At 38.3% G+C, this 19,028-nt stretch overlaps 1 protein-coding gene across 2 annotated transcripts in view; it reads left to right on the forward strand.

Moving 5' to 3' along the window:
- The window catches only part of EFNB2 (ephrin B2), a 45,424-nt gene extending 30,183 nt beyond the window's left edge, over positions 1 to 15,241 (forward strand). Inside the window, exons 3-5 of one of the 2 annotated variants that reach the window (XM_071548629.1) lie at positions 8,981 to 9,073; positions 9,812 to 9,925; positions 11,399 to 15,241. In XM_071548629.1, coding sequence (XP_071404730.1) covers positions 8,981 to 9,073; positions 9,812 to 9,925; positions 11,399 to 11,781 — 590 coding nt within the window. In that variant the 3' untranslated portion in view covers positions 11,782 to 15,241. The remainder of the gene's footprint in view (positions 1 to 8,980; positions 9,074 to 9,811; positions 9,926 to 11,398) is intronic. The other variant, XM_071548639.1, reaches the window with a different exon arrangement.
- The last annotated feature ends 3,787 nt before the right edge of the window (positions 15,242 to 19,028 follow it).

Here is a 19,028-nt window from a genome sequence, read left to right on the forward strand (position 1 = left end):
TGTCTTGTACTGGGGAGCCTGTGACTGCACCCAGGACTCCAGGATGTGGCCTCACCAGTGCAGAGTAGAGGGGAAGGATCATCTCCTGAAACCTGTTGGCAATGCTCTGACAGATCAAGCCCAGGAGGAGGCTGTTGGCCGCCTTTGCTACGAAGGCACATTTCTGGCACATGCTCAACTTGGTGTCCAACAGGACCCCTGGGCCTGTTTTGCAGAGGGGCTTTCCATGTGTTTAGCCCCAGCCTGTGCTAAAACTTGATTCCATCTGCCATCCAGAGGCTCCCACAGCAGATTTGGTAGCAGAATCAAGACATTAGTTAAATAATTTATATTGCAAAATTAAAAAAAACCCCAACATACCTAAATAATGTTACAATGTTAAAACACCAATGAATTATTAAAAACTGTATGAACCTAAGTATTAGAAGTATCAGTTTGCCTGTCTAGTTGCAACTTTTCAAAATTCCAAATGCTGGAGGGTTAACATCTGCCGACAGGAGTTTCCTGAAGTGAATGTGTTTATTTGATAATTTTTAAAGAAGCTAAACACTTAATTTCTTAACGGCAGGTGTTTTAACTGCAGGTCCTGTAGCACCTTGGAAATTCAGAAAGTTTTATTTTTGCAGTGTTACCTCATTAAGGTTTGCTTTGTGGGTATTTTAAAACTCTAAACACACACATAAGCATACTGCAATCAAAACAGTGCTTAACTTATGATCATCTTTGCCAAGTGCACAGTCATCTAATAGCATCATAATTGATCTCAGTACTAAGGTGCCAAACTCTGTTGCTGAAGGATAGTTAGATGATGTAAATAGCTTTTTGTGTTTTAGATGATGTAAATAGCTTTTTGTGTTTCACAATAAAACACACTTTTGTTGTCCTCCATGTACAAACAGGAGATGAAGGTATTCTTTTATTGAAGCAAACATGTGGAAAATTGCTCTAGATTGGTATAATACAGAGCATCTCCCCTGAAAGGAATGAGGTTCATCTACAGGGCAAAGTCTGACTGTGGCACTTTATTGGGGTTACTCCTGGACTCTGTGTGGTCAAAGCAAATAACATCATGTCCATCTAAACTGTTACAACCATGAGACTGGCACATTTTCTCATCTATAGTGTTATATTCTAAACTGTCACTAGGCATTAACTCAGTCACTGGTGAAGTCCTACCATCTAGAAATGAACTCTGCCACAAAATGATGTTTTCCACTTCAGTGCTACTCGTATAGCAATTACTGGGTCATTAATATCATTGCATGCAATTAGTAACAGTAGAATGAGCAAGAGGTTTGTTATTTATTTAATATGAACTTTCACTATAACCCTTTCTTATCCAAGTGCCACAGACAAAAAACATAGAGGTTTTCAAGGCAGGTGAACATCCTTGTAGAGTGATGTTGAATTTGTATGATACAGAAAGTGGCTCCTCATTTAATGTTAAAGCTTCTGCTTTTGTTTCCAGCAAGCCCTCTTGTCATTAGCAACAATCAGTGTAACTTGAATGCTAACTAATTCTATTAGTTCTGTTCAGCTAAACTGTTAAGCAGAGCTTGCTGTGGTAGTGGGGAGATATTTCTCCCCATCTCTGAGAGGCTTTTGTCAGTAACATGCCAGGAGAAAGGATAAACTTACATAAAATACCTGTTTGTGGTTGGTGAAGTTAACTCACTAGTAATCTGTTTTAGATGTATACGCTAAATACATCATAATTAGTAGGCTTACATCTGCCACAGTTACTTCAGTGCTCACAAATTCATAATTTGTTTATGTAAACTAGAGGCAACCATGTGTGCAGTGGATCATTATCTGACAACGTTTCTCAGAGTATGTGAAATATGGAACTGAAATACTTGTAGAAATGCTTAACTGTAATGAAAGACTCAAATTGTCATTCATAGTGATACAGTATTGAGAGGCTTTTCTGGTTTTTTTATATAATCTCTAAATCATTCCAAGAGAATTTTATAAAAGGACACTTGACAGCAGTGAAACAAGTAGAATTTTGTTGTGGGTCGGTGGAAGCTGTGACCTTCAGTTACGGATAATAATTGAGAAAATAGTTTACTATACTTCTGCTGTGGTATTCCTTAATGCAGCAAGCAAGTGGTGGTGTTTTTAAAATGATATGCAGCAGTAACCAATTGGATCTCACAGGTTTTGGTATTTTCCAACTCTGTCTTGCAAACAGTCTCCTTTTTAATTTATGAAAAGACTTCGTTGACATAAAGGTGTTTGTTTTTTTTACCACCTGTCTTTTTGTTACATGGTGCCATGCCTCTCTGGAATTAATAAAATCATTCCAAATGTAGGTAACTTTACAATTCTCTCCCTCTTTTGTATTATCAGATGACATGAGATGTGGGTAGAGAGTCTAAGGATTTCCAGAGATGTGCCTAGAATTATGCAGTCAGTATATACCAAAGTATATTACAGTACAGAACTGATAGGCTGTCTTGATTGTGTCCTCCACATTGCACCCTTAAAAAAGCCCATTGTAACAGTAATGGAATCTGTCTTTCTTTTAACATATGAATGTAAGTGGAGATTTTTATGGAGAATTATATAAATACCCTGTATCATCAGTCCCATCTAAGTACCACAAGTCACGCTATTCACAGTTGGACAAGATACATTTTGGAGCAGTGGTTAGAAAAGTGAATCACAAAGTTTCACTGCAGAGCCTTTGCTTCTTCTAGGCAAGAAGAGGCCTGGTTTTCATTGTACTTCATTTTGTTCTGATTTTAGCTTGGCTAGGGATGGCACTGCTCCTTACTTGTTGTGCAGAATATAATTTGTGGGCCTGTTTAGATATAAATCCTGAGACATGCAATATATAGGACTTAATTTTAAAAAGCAAGGATGAGAAGTGAAAAAGAAGAATGGAGAATTCTTGTCCTTTCCTTCACATTGAAGTTTTGTCTCATGTGTGGATAGAGAGAAAAAAGGCTAACTTCAAGAGTGTTTATAAACATTCCATAAGCTTTAGTTTAAGGAAAAAAATCTATCTTAATTTGAAACAATGTATGGAGTAAATTGAGAGAATGAGAGTTTCTGAATGGCTTTTAGGTTGAGAAATTCTTCAAAATTCTGTTGCCACCTTGACTTTGCAAGTAGGGCAAATAAAAAAACAGACATATAAAAAAAAAGCAAAACTATCAATAAGGTGTTTTTATATTTTCCATTACAGTCTCAGTATCCTAAACTGTATTAATTGAGCAAATTCAGCAGGGATTTTTTTTTGTTGTTTTTTTTTTTTAATTAAGGATGATTTCCTTGTCTCTATAAGATCATTATGAAAGCTGTGATTTTATTGTCTCTTTATAAAAACACAGTCAACACATTGACAATATTCCAATGCATTAAAGTTTTAGCATTTAGGATGCAGGTTTGAGCACACTGATAATTAAATGGGAAAACAGTTTAATTCTTTTTAAAAAGGGAAGGTTTCAGTGTCAGTCTTACTTGTTGTCACTACAAGCAAAGGTAAACCATTAGTTGCTAATACCTGAAATTAGTAAATTTCTGTTCTTTCTAAACATTCTACAGCTCACTCAACATAGTGTGTGCCAAGATACCTATTCTTCGGTGAGCCGCCTGAACAATTTTTTTTGTGGTTGTTTCAGATCTCCATGCATCTGGCATTGCTACTAAGGCAGGGGGCGGGGTGGCGGTGGTGCAGAATTTAATTTCATTTAATTAAAACACTTACTGTTACCTCAGCTACTTTGTTCTTTGTTCATGGATGGTTTAGAAGCAACCTCTGTGTTGTGATTGGTGATTTGTGGTTTCACAGTGTGTGATTTCTGGTGTTAAACTTGTCCCATAAATGATCTAAATTTATGGTAAAGAAGAATTATTTATTTGGTGCTTTGCTAAGAGAGTCATTAAAAGGACCAAAAGCAGATGAAAGCAGTCAGAGCACAAACACACAATGCTTGGCCAAAATAGTGTTCTATTACTTAATAAAATAAAAAACCCTGAAAAACTTTACATGCACTTAATAATCCTGAGAGTGCATGTGAGATCAAGTGCAGCTTTGCTTTGAGAATAACTTCTTACTACTGTTAGATCTAAAGCTTGTGTGGATTTTTGCTGCTGTTTAGACTTTTCCATTTATAAGCACATCAGGGGAAAGTGGAGATGGGTAGTGTTACTTGATTTTATTTTTTTCTGATTTTGAGAAACCACTTTTTCGATGCAGAATTTAAACAGTATTTAATGAAACAAATGTTGAAAATCACTACTGTTCTACTGATCTACTCCAAAGAAACCTGTAATTCTCAGTTTGCTATTAACAGATCCACATCGGCAGCAATTAATTCTTGATGACCTCATCAATGATGTGTCTTTGATATAATGCCAAATGACTTTTATTGTCCAGAACACTAATGAGGAACAAAACCAATTTTGCTATTGTTTATCAGTTGACATCATTCATTCATTCCCATAGTCTGTGGTTTAAGGTCCATTTAGATTTCACATGAAAATTGAGTACGATGGTCATAAATTCTCTCATCAGCTGTTTAGTACATTTCATATTCAAACTCTAGAAATAGATGTGTTTTAAAGTTGTTTTGGTTCAAAGGATATGGTATTTAATTTGCAAATAGGCACTATTTTTCATAATCCTCAAACATGAAACTATGGGTAATACTTGTGGCAGAATTAAGAAGCTGGGATTTTTGTCTGCTGGTGTTTTCTTTTAAGTAATTGTGATGGCATTTTTTCATTTTATAATGTGTGTTTTTAGAAGTGAAGGAAGTTGAATTTTTGTGACTGTGCCTTCATTTCTAATCTCTTTGTGAATGAAAAGCTGTATACGGGCACAAATCCAGCAGCTTAATTCTCTATCTGATTAGAGCAATGTTACCAACCTGATAGGTTGAAAACAGCCATGATCCATGCAGTGGCGTAGCCTCCTGGGAGGCAGAGTAATAACAATCAAATGAAGACATATTAAAATGTAATATTACTTCCTCTCCATGGGGACTACATAAGAATCATAGCCAGGAACTATTCTTCTCAGCTCACTGCTTCGTTCACTGATTCCCTGCCTCTGTATTTATGATTAATGCATTTCATACAATAAACAGCACTGTGGAGTTTTGAAAGCAAATAAGTGCAAAACATTTACATGATTTACATGAGTTCCAGGCTTTTTTGTTTGTTTATCTCTTTGTTTGTTTTGTTGGGGTTTTTCTTTGATTTTATATAATTCATGTATTTCAAAGAAGGGGAGGCAGATATGAATGAAGTTTTTTGGTCTGAATAATTTCTTCTGTCCCTTGTGTATGGAAGAGGATGTCTTAAGGCAGTGTATTACAAAACTGAAAATGTGTATCAGCTTCTCCAAAGTTAAGTGTGTATCAGCAGACTCTTAGCCATAATTTCATAACAAATGAGCGTTCTCTGAATGTTGAAAACCTAAACTTGCATTCCTTATAAAATGGCAGCTGCTGTTGTATTCAAGGAATGAAGACACACAGGGTCAGATTAACTACTGTGAAAATTGCCTAAAAGTTACTACAATTTTGTTAGAAAGTCTTAAAATTAATAGAGATTTTAGTACAATTACATGTGTTTGTTGGTGTGGCTAAACTGTTGACTGAATAATTTAATGTGGGTTTGACTGTAATTACTAGTTCTGCAATTGACACCAGTAGAACAGGACAGGTCTCAGAAAACCAGAGGTATCTAACTATCAAAAGATTTAAAAATATTTTGCTACCTGTTCAGCATCATTTTACTTACTTTTAGGTTCCTATGTATTGATGTATTGATACAAAGTGAAGTGTGTGATTCTAAGAACATTTAACTCTAATAAGAAACTTCATATTAATCAGTAGTTATGTTTATTAATGTTAATATTTAAGTAGTATCTAGTCTTAGCAGAAGGACATGTATGGTAGCTCATATAAACTGTATGGAAGGTTTAAAATTTGATTATATAATTAGACTGGAAAGTAGCATTTTTCATTTCAAACACAAAAGACTTGCGCTATGTTTCTGTGTTTATACCCAAAACTTTTCACAGGCACCTTTTCTTTTTCTTCTTTTTTTTTCCTTTTTTCTTTTCTTTTATTTTTATTTAAATATCCTTTCAGTGTGAGCAGAGCTACAGATACAGGGTCACTTTCCTGCAGAGGCATGAGTGCAGTGGAGGAGCTAACATGATTGTGGGTGTAATTTTCATTTGGAGATCGATATAGAAAGGCCGTGGCAAGTGTTTGAGGAATATTTTGTACTTGCTCCCTTGTTTGACTTCTACACACTACACTGTCAAGGGGCATTAGCAGTATGAAACTGTGTTTTCTCTGCTGTCCCAGATTACTTCTTTTTCTCTGTGCCGCTTTTCAAAGCTTGAAACGATGTGTTTAAAGCTACCCACTTTCTTCCTGGTACACTAGGGATATGCAAGGTTATATTTCGATAGTCTTAATGAATTTTGAAAAATAATTTCCTCCAGTGGCCTTGGGTAATTCTCATTTTAATTACAGGGAGAAGCCGAGATGGAAACTTTGTCACTGAAATGCTCCTCTTTGAAAATTCCCCATTCCTCAGGATGTAGCAGTCTGTACTTTGAGCTATAACATAGGCTTTCCTAAAATCCCTCGAAGAACTGTGGAAAAAGTGAATACTTTTGTAAATTCATTCATTTGACATCAAAGCTATGAAAGCATTCTTTTAGCAACCAAGTGAGGCAGATTGCGCTGGCGTAGGCACACAACCAGACTCATTGCACATGCGGGTCTTCCCATTTGGAGACTGTATTTGAAGTAAATTTGCATTCTTTTTGCCATCTTAATTTCTTATTCCATACTGAGGTCAGACTGCATCGTCTGCATCTTATTGAGGCCTCTTGCTCTGTGGGTTAAATGGATAGGCCTTTAAAGAATAAAAAAGCATTGATGTTCAGAAGAAGAAGCACCCTATTCAATGAAAATCAGGTAGAAGGTGTTTAAGGAGATGTGAGTCCCCATCACCTCAATTAAAAAAACCCCAAATAACAAAAAAACACAGGTCAAAGTCAGTGTTTATTACTTCTACATTCAGTTGATGCTCAGCTTTGGTACTTCTGTTTACTGCCTTTTTTGTCCTTGTCCTCGTGCTGGTACATTGGCAAATAGATCATAAAAAACACTTTCAGCAAAGACACATTTGATTTATGTCCAGGATGGGTTCTTGGTATTGATTTTTTTTTCCCTCTGGAAAAAAAACCAAAAGAAAACAAAACTATATGTCTCCATTATTTTCTGAGCTAGGCAATGCAATGGCAGATCAGCTTTTATCTTAAATTACTCAATGTGCTCTTTTGTATTTTAAAAAGTATTTCTGCCACACATCTATTGTCATGTTTTTACTGGGGAGAGGGAACAAGAGGAGGAACTGGGAGGGACCATGTATGAGGTGAAGGGAATTTTAGGAAAAGAAAGCACAATTTGGGAAGCTGGTATGGTGGCTGTATTTTGAGTTGGTCACAAAAGAGTCAGAAGTGGAACAAAAACAAGAAGCAGATCAAAGGCTAGGAAGCAGCGTTCAGCGGTATGGGGTTTATATCTTTATGGCTACAGAGAAGATTAGAGCAAGAAAAATACTGCCATGGGGCAAGGAAGACATTGTAAAGGAAAAGGGGAAGTATACATAGACTGCATTTGAAAGAAAATCCCCAAGGAAAGTGAAAGAGTGAGAATTAAAAACAAATATCTGAACAGTGCAAAGCCCACAAGCTGAAAAGAGAGGGGCAGATGCAGGCATATGCTGCTTAAGCAGTTCACCACAGCCGCTACAAGCAGTGAGCTCCTGTACAGCCCATTTTCTGTTTGTTTTGTCTGGTTGGTGGCCCAGTGTTGGTGCCTGTGCATGCATGCTCTATTTCCATTTTGGGCCTTGGATAAACAGCTCCAAGAAATGATGGTGAAATTTCCATCCCCAGAACAACCAGGGTAGGAACACCCCTGGTGCGTTCCCTGTGTCACAAAGCCATAGCTCACCATTGGCAATTGTGCCCTCTCAGCCACGGTGAGCAGGGCACTGATGCACATGCCAACGGTAGCCAGTGCCCAGCGCAGTGCAGTAGCCACCATGCTGAGTGCTGCGGAGCTGCTGAATCATTTTCCAGCAGCTGTTTTGTAACCAACAGCTGGCTTGGGCAGCAGTGGCGCACCCATACACTTGTGATTCAGTGTTTTGGATTCTCCAAAGGGGTGCTGCTTCGCACTTGAATTGCATGGCAGTGTCGGCTTGTGCCAGGGTTGCGTAGTTCCAGCAACCTAGCCAGCACCTAGATAAGCCAGAACAATTTAAACACAGGGGAAAGCACCCTGTTGTTCATATGAGCTAAAAGATGTCCGTGAGAATAGAGTGTATTCCCCTCTGCCTCTCACCCCCGCAGAGGCTCCTCAATGCTGAGAAAAGTGAGATTGTGCTTTAAAATATTAAATGGTTTTCCAATCAGTTCAGAATCTTAGCTTTCACCTGGGTCTTTTGTATGCGTTTGCTTCTTCCAGCAGGAGATTTGTAATAGAGGAAGCAGGTGTAATGTGCTGATTATAAAGATATTGTTGGGGCGGGGGGAGGAATGGTGATTTTTCAGTGCTTTGCTTCTCTGAGCCTGCCAGAACTTCCTTTTCAGTTGACTCCATCACCTATTAGCAAGGCACTGTGTTTTTGTCCAAGTCAGTCAGTCAGTCAGTCAGTCAGTCAGTCAATCCATTGTGCATAGGAAAAAAAAGGTTGCTGGATAAATTTGAAACCTTGATAACACATTCCTCCATTTGTATATATTGTACAGCTTACCAATGTATTCATTCCTTTGGCTTTCAACATTTCACAACTTTCCATAGGTCAGCCCAAGCAACAGGAACAGGTCCTGGTAGATTGAAAAATCCCTGCTTTCAGACACTCACGTTCACATCACTTTGCGTGTTGATTTCCTGTTTTTTATTTATTTTTATTTATTTTTATTTTTAATCAGCAACATCAAATGGGTCTTTGGAGGGCCTGGATAACCAGGAGGGAGGGGTGTGCCAGACAAAAACCATGAAGATCCTCATGAAAGTTGGACAAGGTAAAGACCATCTGCTGTTTCATGAAATCACTTTGATCGGTCTCAATGTCCTTTTTAGTTTCCGGACTTCTTTTAGCAGTATAGAGCAGACAGCCAGTCAAGTCTAGTGTGGTTGTTTCTCCCTTATAGTCTGAAAGCAAAGCCTATTTTCTCTTCCTTGGCTACTGACAGATTTCTACAGAAGGAGGGTTAGCATAATAAGATCACTTCATTGGAGAGACCCCGAGAAGGAAAGGTCACCTGGGAGTAGTGTGTTTCAGTCATTTTTATTTTCATTTTAAAAACAAAAGCCATGACTCTGCTGCTCAAAATTATTTAAAATACATGAAAAGAGGGAAGCTACTATTTCTATAGTTTGCTTGTTACGAATTCTGATTACAGAGAGGGTTCCTTTCACATATAGATAACCTATTGTGCAGGAAGAATTATTCTTTTAAGTAGAAGTTGGTTTAGTAGTCAATCAGCTTCCTCAGTTAAACTGAAATGTCATCTGCAAAATTTTTCTTGCCAATTACAGGAGTTCTATAGTTTCTGCAGATGGCCCACAATTTAAACCTCTGAAATAACTAATATAACCATTTTGCTTTAGAAGGAAAATTATGTTCTTATTTCTCTCAGTCCTTTGCATAAAGATTCCTCTGTTAAACCATTTGTGTCTCACGAGGTATCTAGAGCTGGCCTGTAAGGCTCTGTACCATCAAGTGCCAAAGGTGCATGAGTCGTCTTTGTCTCCCCTAGATCCCAACTCGGCGGGGCTGCCCCGGCACACAGATCCCACCAAGCGCCCCGAGCAGGAAGCTGGCACCAATGGGAAGAGTTCCACCACCAGCCCCTTTGTGAAGGACCACTCAGGTAGGTGTGGTGGGACTCCAGGACATCTCCTCCTTGTCCCCAAATGTATTTTATTTTACCATTAAAGTGCCAGAAAAGCAAATGTTTTCATAGTGAGATGAAGCAAAAGCCACTTCTGAAGCTCTGGTGGCCAGTGTCTGGGAGCAGCAAGTTTTGGCAACAGCTGCTCTGTCCCCTCTTCCACTCTGTTGTAGAAGTTGACTACATCTAGTGACAATATCACTCACTTACAGGAAAGTTTTTTGATATGACATTTGCTAAGCAGCTTTATAATAGTGGTCAGTGCTGCCTTACATTTAGTACTCTGGCAAATGAATGAGTATCTATCTTTCTCTTCCCGTATAATACATTATCAAGTGGTTCTCAACAGCCATTTATAAAGTTTATTTCAAGGCATCTATAATTAATGTCCTGATCTTTCAGCTGACCATATAAAGTCTACAGATGGCTGATCTTTAACTAAATGTAAAGATTTCATTTTTTTAATAATTATCTAAACAAATACCTTCAGGATGCATTTCATTTGTTAGGTGATTCTGGGTTTCCCAAAAAAGGCTGCAAGTTTTACTTGCTAGCTCTGTCATTAGTTACAGGGCTAATGAATTTTGGTATAGTGGTCATTGGGTAAGGCTTCAGCCAATTCCTACAGAGTCTCCAGTAGGAAGAGTTAATAATTACGTACATGTAGCATCTGTATCGGTCTTAATCTATTGCGAGTGAGCATCAAGAGAGGGAAATTGGTTCCAACTTTCAAGAGGGAAAGTGTCAAGTGAGCATTTAATTTTTGTGACAAATAATATGTCAGGGTGATGGCACTAAATATTCAGTGGACTATAGCATGTGAGCTTTTCCTGACTACCAAACACATGGTATTGTTTTCTTTTAATTAAATGTAAGTTAATGCAAAAAGATATATGCCGTAGCCTTTTTGCCTCTCTCCCACACTGCCTCAAGCTTCTTTGTTTCATATTCAAGCAAGGGAAGTCTACATAAAGAGGTACTAAGGACAGTTTAACTTAAATCAATATGCGAAAGATAAAATAGCAGAGGGAACAGTGTGACACTGAGCAGTACCAGTTGTTCTGAGAATTGTGATTTCCCAGTCTTATTTGCCCTTCCAGTCCTACCCCACCCCTCTCTTGTGCCTGGGGCTGGCCAGCATCTGTTAAAAGATGCAGTGTGCATCAAAGGCTGCCTTGTCAGTGCCAGTCCTCACTGCTGATGGATGATGATGTATGAAACAGGGTAGTTTGGGAGCAGCACAAAAGTGAGCCCAACAGACACAAAGTCTTGTTTAATATTGATTGCTGACTTCGGCTGTTTGCATTTAGCTATCTAACAGGGTAATTGGTTTGTCAAACTTAAGCTGTTGGTTGATGCTTCCAGTCTTGCTTACTCTACACATTTTTAAGCAATGTAAATGGGTCGCAGGATGGCAATAACTTTTGTCTATTGTATTTCCATTCTTTCCAGGATCTAGCACAGATGGCAGTAAGGCTGGGCATTCCAGTATACTGGGTTCAGAGGTGGCCTTATTTGCAGGGATTGCATCAGGGTGCATCATTTTCATCGTCATCATCATCACTTTGGTGGTTCTTTTGTTGAAGTACCGGAGAAGACACAGGAAGCATTCCCCGCAACACACGACAACTCTATCACTTAGTACATTAGCCACCCCAAAACGCAGTGGCAACAACAATGGTTCTGAGCCCAGTGACATTATCATTCCTCTAAGGACTGCAGACAGTGTCTTTTGCCCCCACTATGAAAAGGTCAGCGGCGACTATGGACATCCGGTGTACATAGTTCAAGAGATGCCTCCTCAGAGTCCAGCAAACATTTATTACAAGGTCTGAGAACACACAACCAGCTCTGTGGTACAGTTGAGTCATAGAGGGAACTCACTGGTCAAATGCTTTCTGTTGGGGTTTGTGATGATGCCTTGTGTGCTAGCATTGACTTAAGCACAGGGGGGAGAAAGCAACAGCTCTTTCTCCAGGAACCGACACAAGCTGGACAGATTACCTAGTCTGTAGAATTCCTGTCTCAGTGAATAAGTATTCACTAAAAGCTGGAAGACTTTTATGTAGAAGATGCCCATTCTGATTGCTGTACCCTTGTTACATTCATCATCCTCAAAGCCATGTGCTGCAGGCGTTCAGGCATGTACAAAAGCCAAGGGAAGATGGAGCAATCCGTGGATATTAATAGCTCTAGGCATCCTGGGAAGGTGCTCTAGGATATATCAACCTTGAAATGCAATCTTCTGACTTTTGTGTGTCTCTCTCAGTGTGTACTGGATTTGTCACACAGACCTTGGTGTCTAAGTAAGACTTGTTAAAGTTCTCTTGCTTTTAGTCCATCACTGTTCCATTGTTTCTGCCATCCTTCACATAAGATTTTCTTTCACTCCACCTCCTGAATCACTAACGGAACATTAATGTTTGGAGATCGCACCCCATCCATCTGCTACAGCAGCCTCACTCGAATGGGTAATGCATTTATAAAAATTGTGTTTGATAGTAAGGAGCCTTCCAGCCAAAAAGTTAGGCTGTCAACAAAGTGAAGAGCAGGACTGGGTGATGGCGGGAAGGGCTGATTGCAGTTGCAGTTGAATATTGCTCCTCAAATATAGGAGTTGGGAAGAAAAAAAGAAAAAAAAAAGATACTTAGGTAGCACAGCACTTTGGTATGCTAAGTTTTAAGAGGCAAGTAGGAAACACAATAATATGCACAGTGGATTAAGGCTGCATTTGAAGGAATTCATGGTTATCAAATACGAGTGTGCAGAAAAAAATAGTACCTTCGATACAGTAGAACAGAGGGGTATTGTTAGTTATTGAACAAGCCTGGAGAAGACAAGACAATAGCAGGCCGCTGAGGATATATTAAGGCAGGGCTGATGTGGTACTGGCAATAAGATACACAGCTTTGAAGCTGTAGCGAAAATATAGTCTGCTTTGGATGACTTTTAAGCAGATTCAGCTGCTATACTATCAGATTATACTAAACACAGGGAAAGCATTAAGAAAACAGCAGAGAGCCAAGTCTGACCAAGAAGATTATAAGTCAATGGGTCAAATGAGCTATCATTCTATCACTGATAAAGTTGTGGGAAATAAATAAAAAAGGCAACACATCAGAAAACCTTTCTCATCTCTGAAAATAAGGCAGAATTTCTTTCTGACTGACCCTTTTGGCACTTTGACTTATTGTAGTGCTGTCCCTGCACAGTGAGTGTAGGTACTGTGACTGACACAGCCGTTCATTGGTGCTCTGTTGCAAAGTAAAAGCACATATGGAAAACCTCTTGCAGTCCGTAAAACTAAAATAAATTATGACACTAAGATGGAGAAGGAAAATATGTCTTATTTATAATAGATGTATAGAACACAAGGGATATAAAGTGAGAGTTTTTCTTTTGTTCATTCTTTCTTTTTTTTTCTTTTACTAATGTATATTTTGAGATTGCACAGAATCTACACCAGAAGATGTGAAATTCATTGGCGGCAATTACACAGTCTTAACTTGTCATTATTTTACATATATATATGTGTGCGTATATTTGTATATAAACACATATATATGTTTATATATGCATACATATGCATATATATTTATGCATACGCACACATTTAAAAAAATAAAACTACTTCTGGGAAAAATAATCAGCCATCCAAAAATAAGAATGGGAGCATATTTAAAAAAAATAAAAATTCCAAAGCATCTCATAAGAGAAAACTAGGAAATATAAGGTCCAAAATATCGGGAAGTCAGTGTTAATGCATCACTTATTTAACAGTAACAAGGTGTGCCGGCATTTATTTTCTGTGTTGTTTTTTCCCCTTATGGGCTGATGTGTTCTGTAGATTTTGTTGAGGTTCGTAGAGGGGGGTTTCAGGTTAAAGTTTTCTCTTTAGCATGGCTATTCCCCTAAAGCTCCCACCCTGGAGAGGAAATTAAAAAACCCTCTACTTTTATATGTGCTATGCAAATAGACATTTCTAACATAGTCATGTTACTATGGTAACACTTTGCTTTCTGATTTGGAAAGAAAATGTAGCAACAGCATTTTAGGGTTCTCAGACCTCCAGTGAGCCTCTGCAAGAAGTAAAAAAAAAAAAAAAAAAAAGAAAAAGAAAAAGAAAAAAAGAAAAAGTCTGTCACAGAAATGATCAAATGATCACTCTCTTTGTTTTCTGAACCTGAGGATTATGTTGGGATGTTGGTCCAAAAGAGAGAAACAAAAACATAAAAAAATCCCAACCCATGGTTCTGTGGAAGGTTACCATGGTGACTAACTACAGTACATATGTAATTCTTTTCAACAACCTTTCCTTTCTGTGAATCCATCCATTCAAGGTTTTCTTGTAAGTCATTAAGATTTTATTTTGGGGGAGGGGGAGGAAGGGTGAAGATGGGTTTACTGTTACTGATTTTTAGTAAATCATATGTATGCTTTGTCAGTTGGCCACATTCTAGTTACATACTAAACTGTGAAAAAAAAATCAGATGAATTGCTCAAGAGCAACCTGCAACCAATTGAAAGAAAAAAAATGTACTGTGAGTCTGTTTTGTGTCTGGTGCAGAATTATGACAATCTACCAACTGTTTCTTTCTTTGACGTTGGTGCAGCTTTGAAAAGTTACTGTAAATGCCTTGCTTGTATGATCATCCCTAATCACCCAAATTGGAATTTGCACCATCATGTCTAAGTGAAGATGCTGTAAATAGGTTCAGATTTACTGTATATGGATTTGGGGTGTTACAGTAGCCTTATTCACCTTTTTAATAATAAAAAAAACCCCACATGAAAACAAGACAAAAAAGGCTTTTCTTAACCAGACTGTGTATATAGAGCAATGTTGGTTTTTTATAAAGTCCGAGCAAGATGTTTTGTATAAAATTTGAATTTTGCAATGTATTTAGCTACAGCTTGTTTAAAGGCAGTGTCATTCCCCTTTGCACTGTATTGAGGAAAAAATTATATAAAAGGTTGCCAAATTGCCGCATATTTGTGCTGAAATTGTGTACCATGAATATTTATTTAAGAATTTCTTTGTCCAGTTTGTAAGTAACACAGTATTATGCTTGAGTTATAAATAATTTCTTCTTTTTTTTTTTTGTTTTGGTTGTTTTGGTTTTGTTTGTTTGTTTTGTTCTGTATTAAAACTAGCCGGTCATAAGTCTGAAATACGCTTTAGTTCCACATGGCAATTAGTTCCCAGAAAATGAAAATTATAAAAATCACATTCCACGTCTGTTTCAAACTGAATTTGTTCTTAAAAAAATAAAATATTTTTTTCCTATGGAAACCTTGCCTTCTAAGTATTTTCTTCTTTTGTTTCGCAATTTTTTTCTTTTTTTAAAAGATGAAAATAAGAATGCCACCAAGCTTGCTTGCCTGCCTGCCCTCCCTCCCATTTCTCCTCTCCCTCATTTCTCTTAACCTGATTGCTAGTGGTTTATAGGAAAGAAAGCTCGTTATAAATACACTGACTTCTGTTAACAGACTTCTTTCACAGACATTCTCTCACATATATCAGTAGATTTTAGAAAATCTGGGCATCTCTTGCCCTTGGAAGTCAGTGAACTCCAGTCAGGTGCAGTAGCCACGTTGCCTGGATGATCTTGGAGGTGAGATTATAACCACACAAATAATCCCCCAGATGTTATAGAGTGGACTTACACTGTGACCAGAATCAGAACAAAAAATACACCTGAAGCCTTCTGGACACTGTTGTCACTGCTTCTCCTGAGAAGGGGAAGCAGCAAACCTGGGATGACAAGGCTGAGCTATCAGGGACAGAAGATGTAAGACCTTGGGAGGATGATGAAGGACTAGAAATGCCACAAAGGCAAGACATCTCTGCATGGTTCCTTCATCATGGTCATGCATAGTCGTGTTCGTGCTTTACTGCAGCTTATGTGAGATGGGGGCTAACATGTGCAAGTAGAACAAGCCTTAATCTATGGTTGTGCTGCTGTAATTTTCACTAGGATAACAAATTGATTTAATAAATAGTACCTTAATTTTCTGACAAAGCCCAGTCACCCTGAAAGTGAAGCACCATTCAGTTTGTTAGCAGCACATAAATGGCATGATCATCCATGGAATAAAAGGTGAGAAGGGCTACAGAGGGCAAAGATGCATTTGTCACTTTAACATCAGATGCCAATTCGTCATAGAATTTTCACTGGAGAAAGGCTGCTAGTTATTCATAGTATGGGTCATGCAAATTCCCATTTGTCAAATTATTTGTTCTTTGGTAAATAATCAGAAAAAAACAACTGTACAGCAAAGGCAGTTAGTGTGTCGCAATGGCACAAGTGCTCTGAAATGGGACATACAGAAAACCCCAGACTGGAGGATGGTTGGACTAGCATGACTTATTGCTGATGGAGCTCATTTTATAAGTCCAGTTTACAGAATCTCTGCTGGAAGTTGCCCTTGAAAGGAAAGTCCCACAGTTGCACTTAGCTTTACCTTTTGACTCTGCTACCAATGTCCTTGGGAGAGTTATTTGGTCCAGCAGAAGGCATGAGTGCTCACAGTTAGGCATGTGAGTATCCTTCGACATCTCAGTAAATCACTTGGGCCTAATCCTCCATTTACATCTGTAAGTCACTTGAAAGGAGGTAGCCTTGCATTCTCTGAGCACACAGGTCCTTAGCTAGACTGAGTTTTTTCCTCCCTACTTCATGCTTGCACACAGGATTTCACTTGCTCATCTCAGTGGGTTGTCATGAGGGTTTCCCACATAGTTAATGTGCTGTGAGGTGCTCAGGACTGGCCTATGCTGAAAGCTTATCTGGCACAGCCATCTCTTAGAACTGTGGCTCTAGCTTACTCAAGGGTAAGGCTATTGTTTTTATTTTAAGCCTTAATAGATACAGGAAGATGCTGATAAAAAATAATAGTGTCAAGTTTACACAGCATTTTCATTGTGCCTTTTTTCCAAGTATGATAAACATTATTATATAATATTTTAATTATATTTATAACTAGCATGTATACTGACACCTGTACACACCTGTTTTTGTCACTGTTAGAGCAATAAGGGAAAATCAGGGTTGCTATAAACCATGTCTCCGCTAGGGGAGAAAAATGGTTGCCAATGTAACTATCTGCATATTTATGCCTGGGGCATAATGCTTGGTTAATGGGAGTACCTTGCACTCATACCTTCCCAAACAGAACAGAATCTCCACTGAGTCTGCTGAACTCATTTATTAAAAGATAATGTGCCTTAGATACTCAGCATAAAGTCACTGACTTAAAACCCGTCTTTTGTAGCTTCAAGAAGGAAAAAAAATTCATACTTGCATTTTGTCCTGCTGCTGACACTGCACTATTAATTATCAAACAAGCACAAAATCAGAATTTACTGCCTTTATTATGAAACTGGTTCTCTGGCAAGAACTAGTCCAAGTCAATAGGCTCCACTAAGTGGAAAATAAAATTATAATTCACAGTTGTTATCCATCTAGAGCGGAATAAGGATCTGCTACATAAAATAGTGCCTCACAAAGTAAGCATAACAGTGTTATTGCCTGGGTTTAAAATGTTGTACCTCTTCTTTGGCCTGTCTCGTTAGCTTTGCTGTGATGCATTGATCAAATGCACACTCAGTCAGCAGCACGCTCGCTTTGACTCAATGGGCACTGTAAATTTTCTTTTTGCAGAAAAGCTTAAAATTTCATAATGGTTAGCAAAACAAAGGACAATGAAAACTCAGTCTTTCTAAGTGACATTCTCCATCTTCATATAACCACAATACAAATTTTGGTGGGGAAAAACTTCAGGGTTTAAAAACACCAAACATACTCCTTATACATTTGGCATGACATTGCATGAAGCATCAGACCAGAAATCAAGCAATATTTGTTTTGGAAAAAGATGAGTATTGGAGCATATACCACAGTGTATTCATGATTGTGCCATTCATAAATCCAAATGGTGCTGGATTCAGCTGGCTGAGCTACTGTCTATGAAACAAAATAGTATCCATCTTTCATATGACTCACAAAAATACTTTGATGCTTAATTAAGGCATAATGTAATCTATAAGAAACTGTCTTGAGAAGGAGGGGCAAGAGCCTGCCCATGCACAGTGAGGATGAGGTGGTAGAGCTGCAAGTGGCTGTTCCTGGAGAAAGACCTGTGGAGCACAGGGAGGAGGCAAGGAGAGGGAAGATGTGTGAGAGGTTGGTGACTTCTTGAGGAGGAGGCTTGGGAACATCTGTGATGACAAAATCCCAGGGAGAAAAATCAGAGCAAGATGACAGCTGTGGAGGAAGTTAGAGAAACAGGGTCCTCACAGCTCTGGGAGAGGCTTTGGTGGAAAACAGGTCACAGCAAGCAGAAGAAAAGTGTTCACAGATGAAAGGCAAATAAGTGTACTATTTGGTAAGTATGGGTTGTTTTAGGTAGGTGAGGAGATCATGCTAGGTTGTTCTGCTAGATGCTGAAAGAAGACAGAGCCTAAATGGAATGGAGAACCCAGCCCAGAGCTCAGTGTTTTCTGCAACCTGGGATCCTGTGAAAAAGAGATCAAAGATCTGCAAGACTTGAATAACTGTAGGACTATTCAAATTCCAGCTAGCAGAGAACCTTGTGCACAGCTGTCATAACCCCTGGAACAGGACTTGTGTTTTCATAAGTGCGTTGACAGTCTCATGTGCTTAAACTGCTGAAGAAGTGCAGTTACTAAATTAATGATATTGGGAATCCATTGAAGGTGGGAGGACAGTTGCTTTTAGATCAGACCTTCAGTGGATATAAATTAACATAGTTCAGTTTGATATCTGATGCTACATATCACAGTTCAGAACTGCACATGCATAAGCAATACTTATACAGATTTTATTACAGCTCTTAGCTATGAGAAAATCCTTTATAAGAGTGTTGTCCTGAATATTATGAACACTGTACTCAAAACATACCAACAATTACTTGCTTTTATAAAAGACTGCTATTAAATGCCATAAAAATTGTAATTTGTATTTTACTGAACATTGCCAGCAATTTGCTGTATCTGTTCATTAAAAGTAGGCTGGATTACTAGAAAATGTGTAATAAAACTTGTTCACATTTTAATGT

This window comes from Pithys albifrons, chromosome 1 (assembly GCF_047495875.1).
Source record: "Pithys albifrons albifrons isolate INPA30051 chromosome 1, PitAlb_v1, whole genome shotgun sequence".
NCBI lineage: Eukaryota > Metazoa > Chordata > Aves > Passeriformes > Thamnophilidae > Pithys > Pithys albifrons.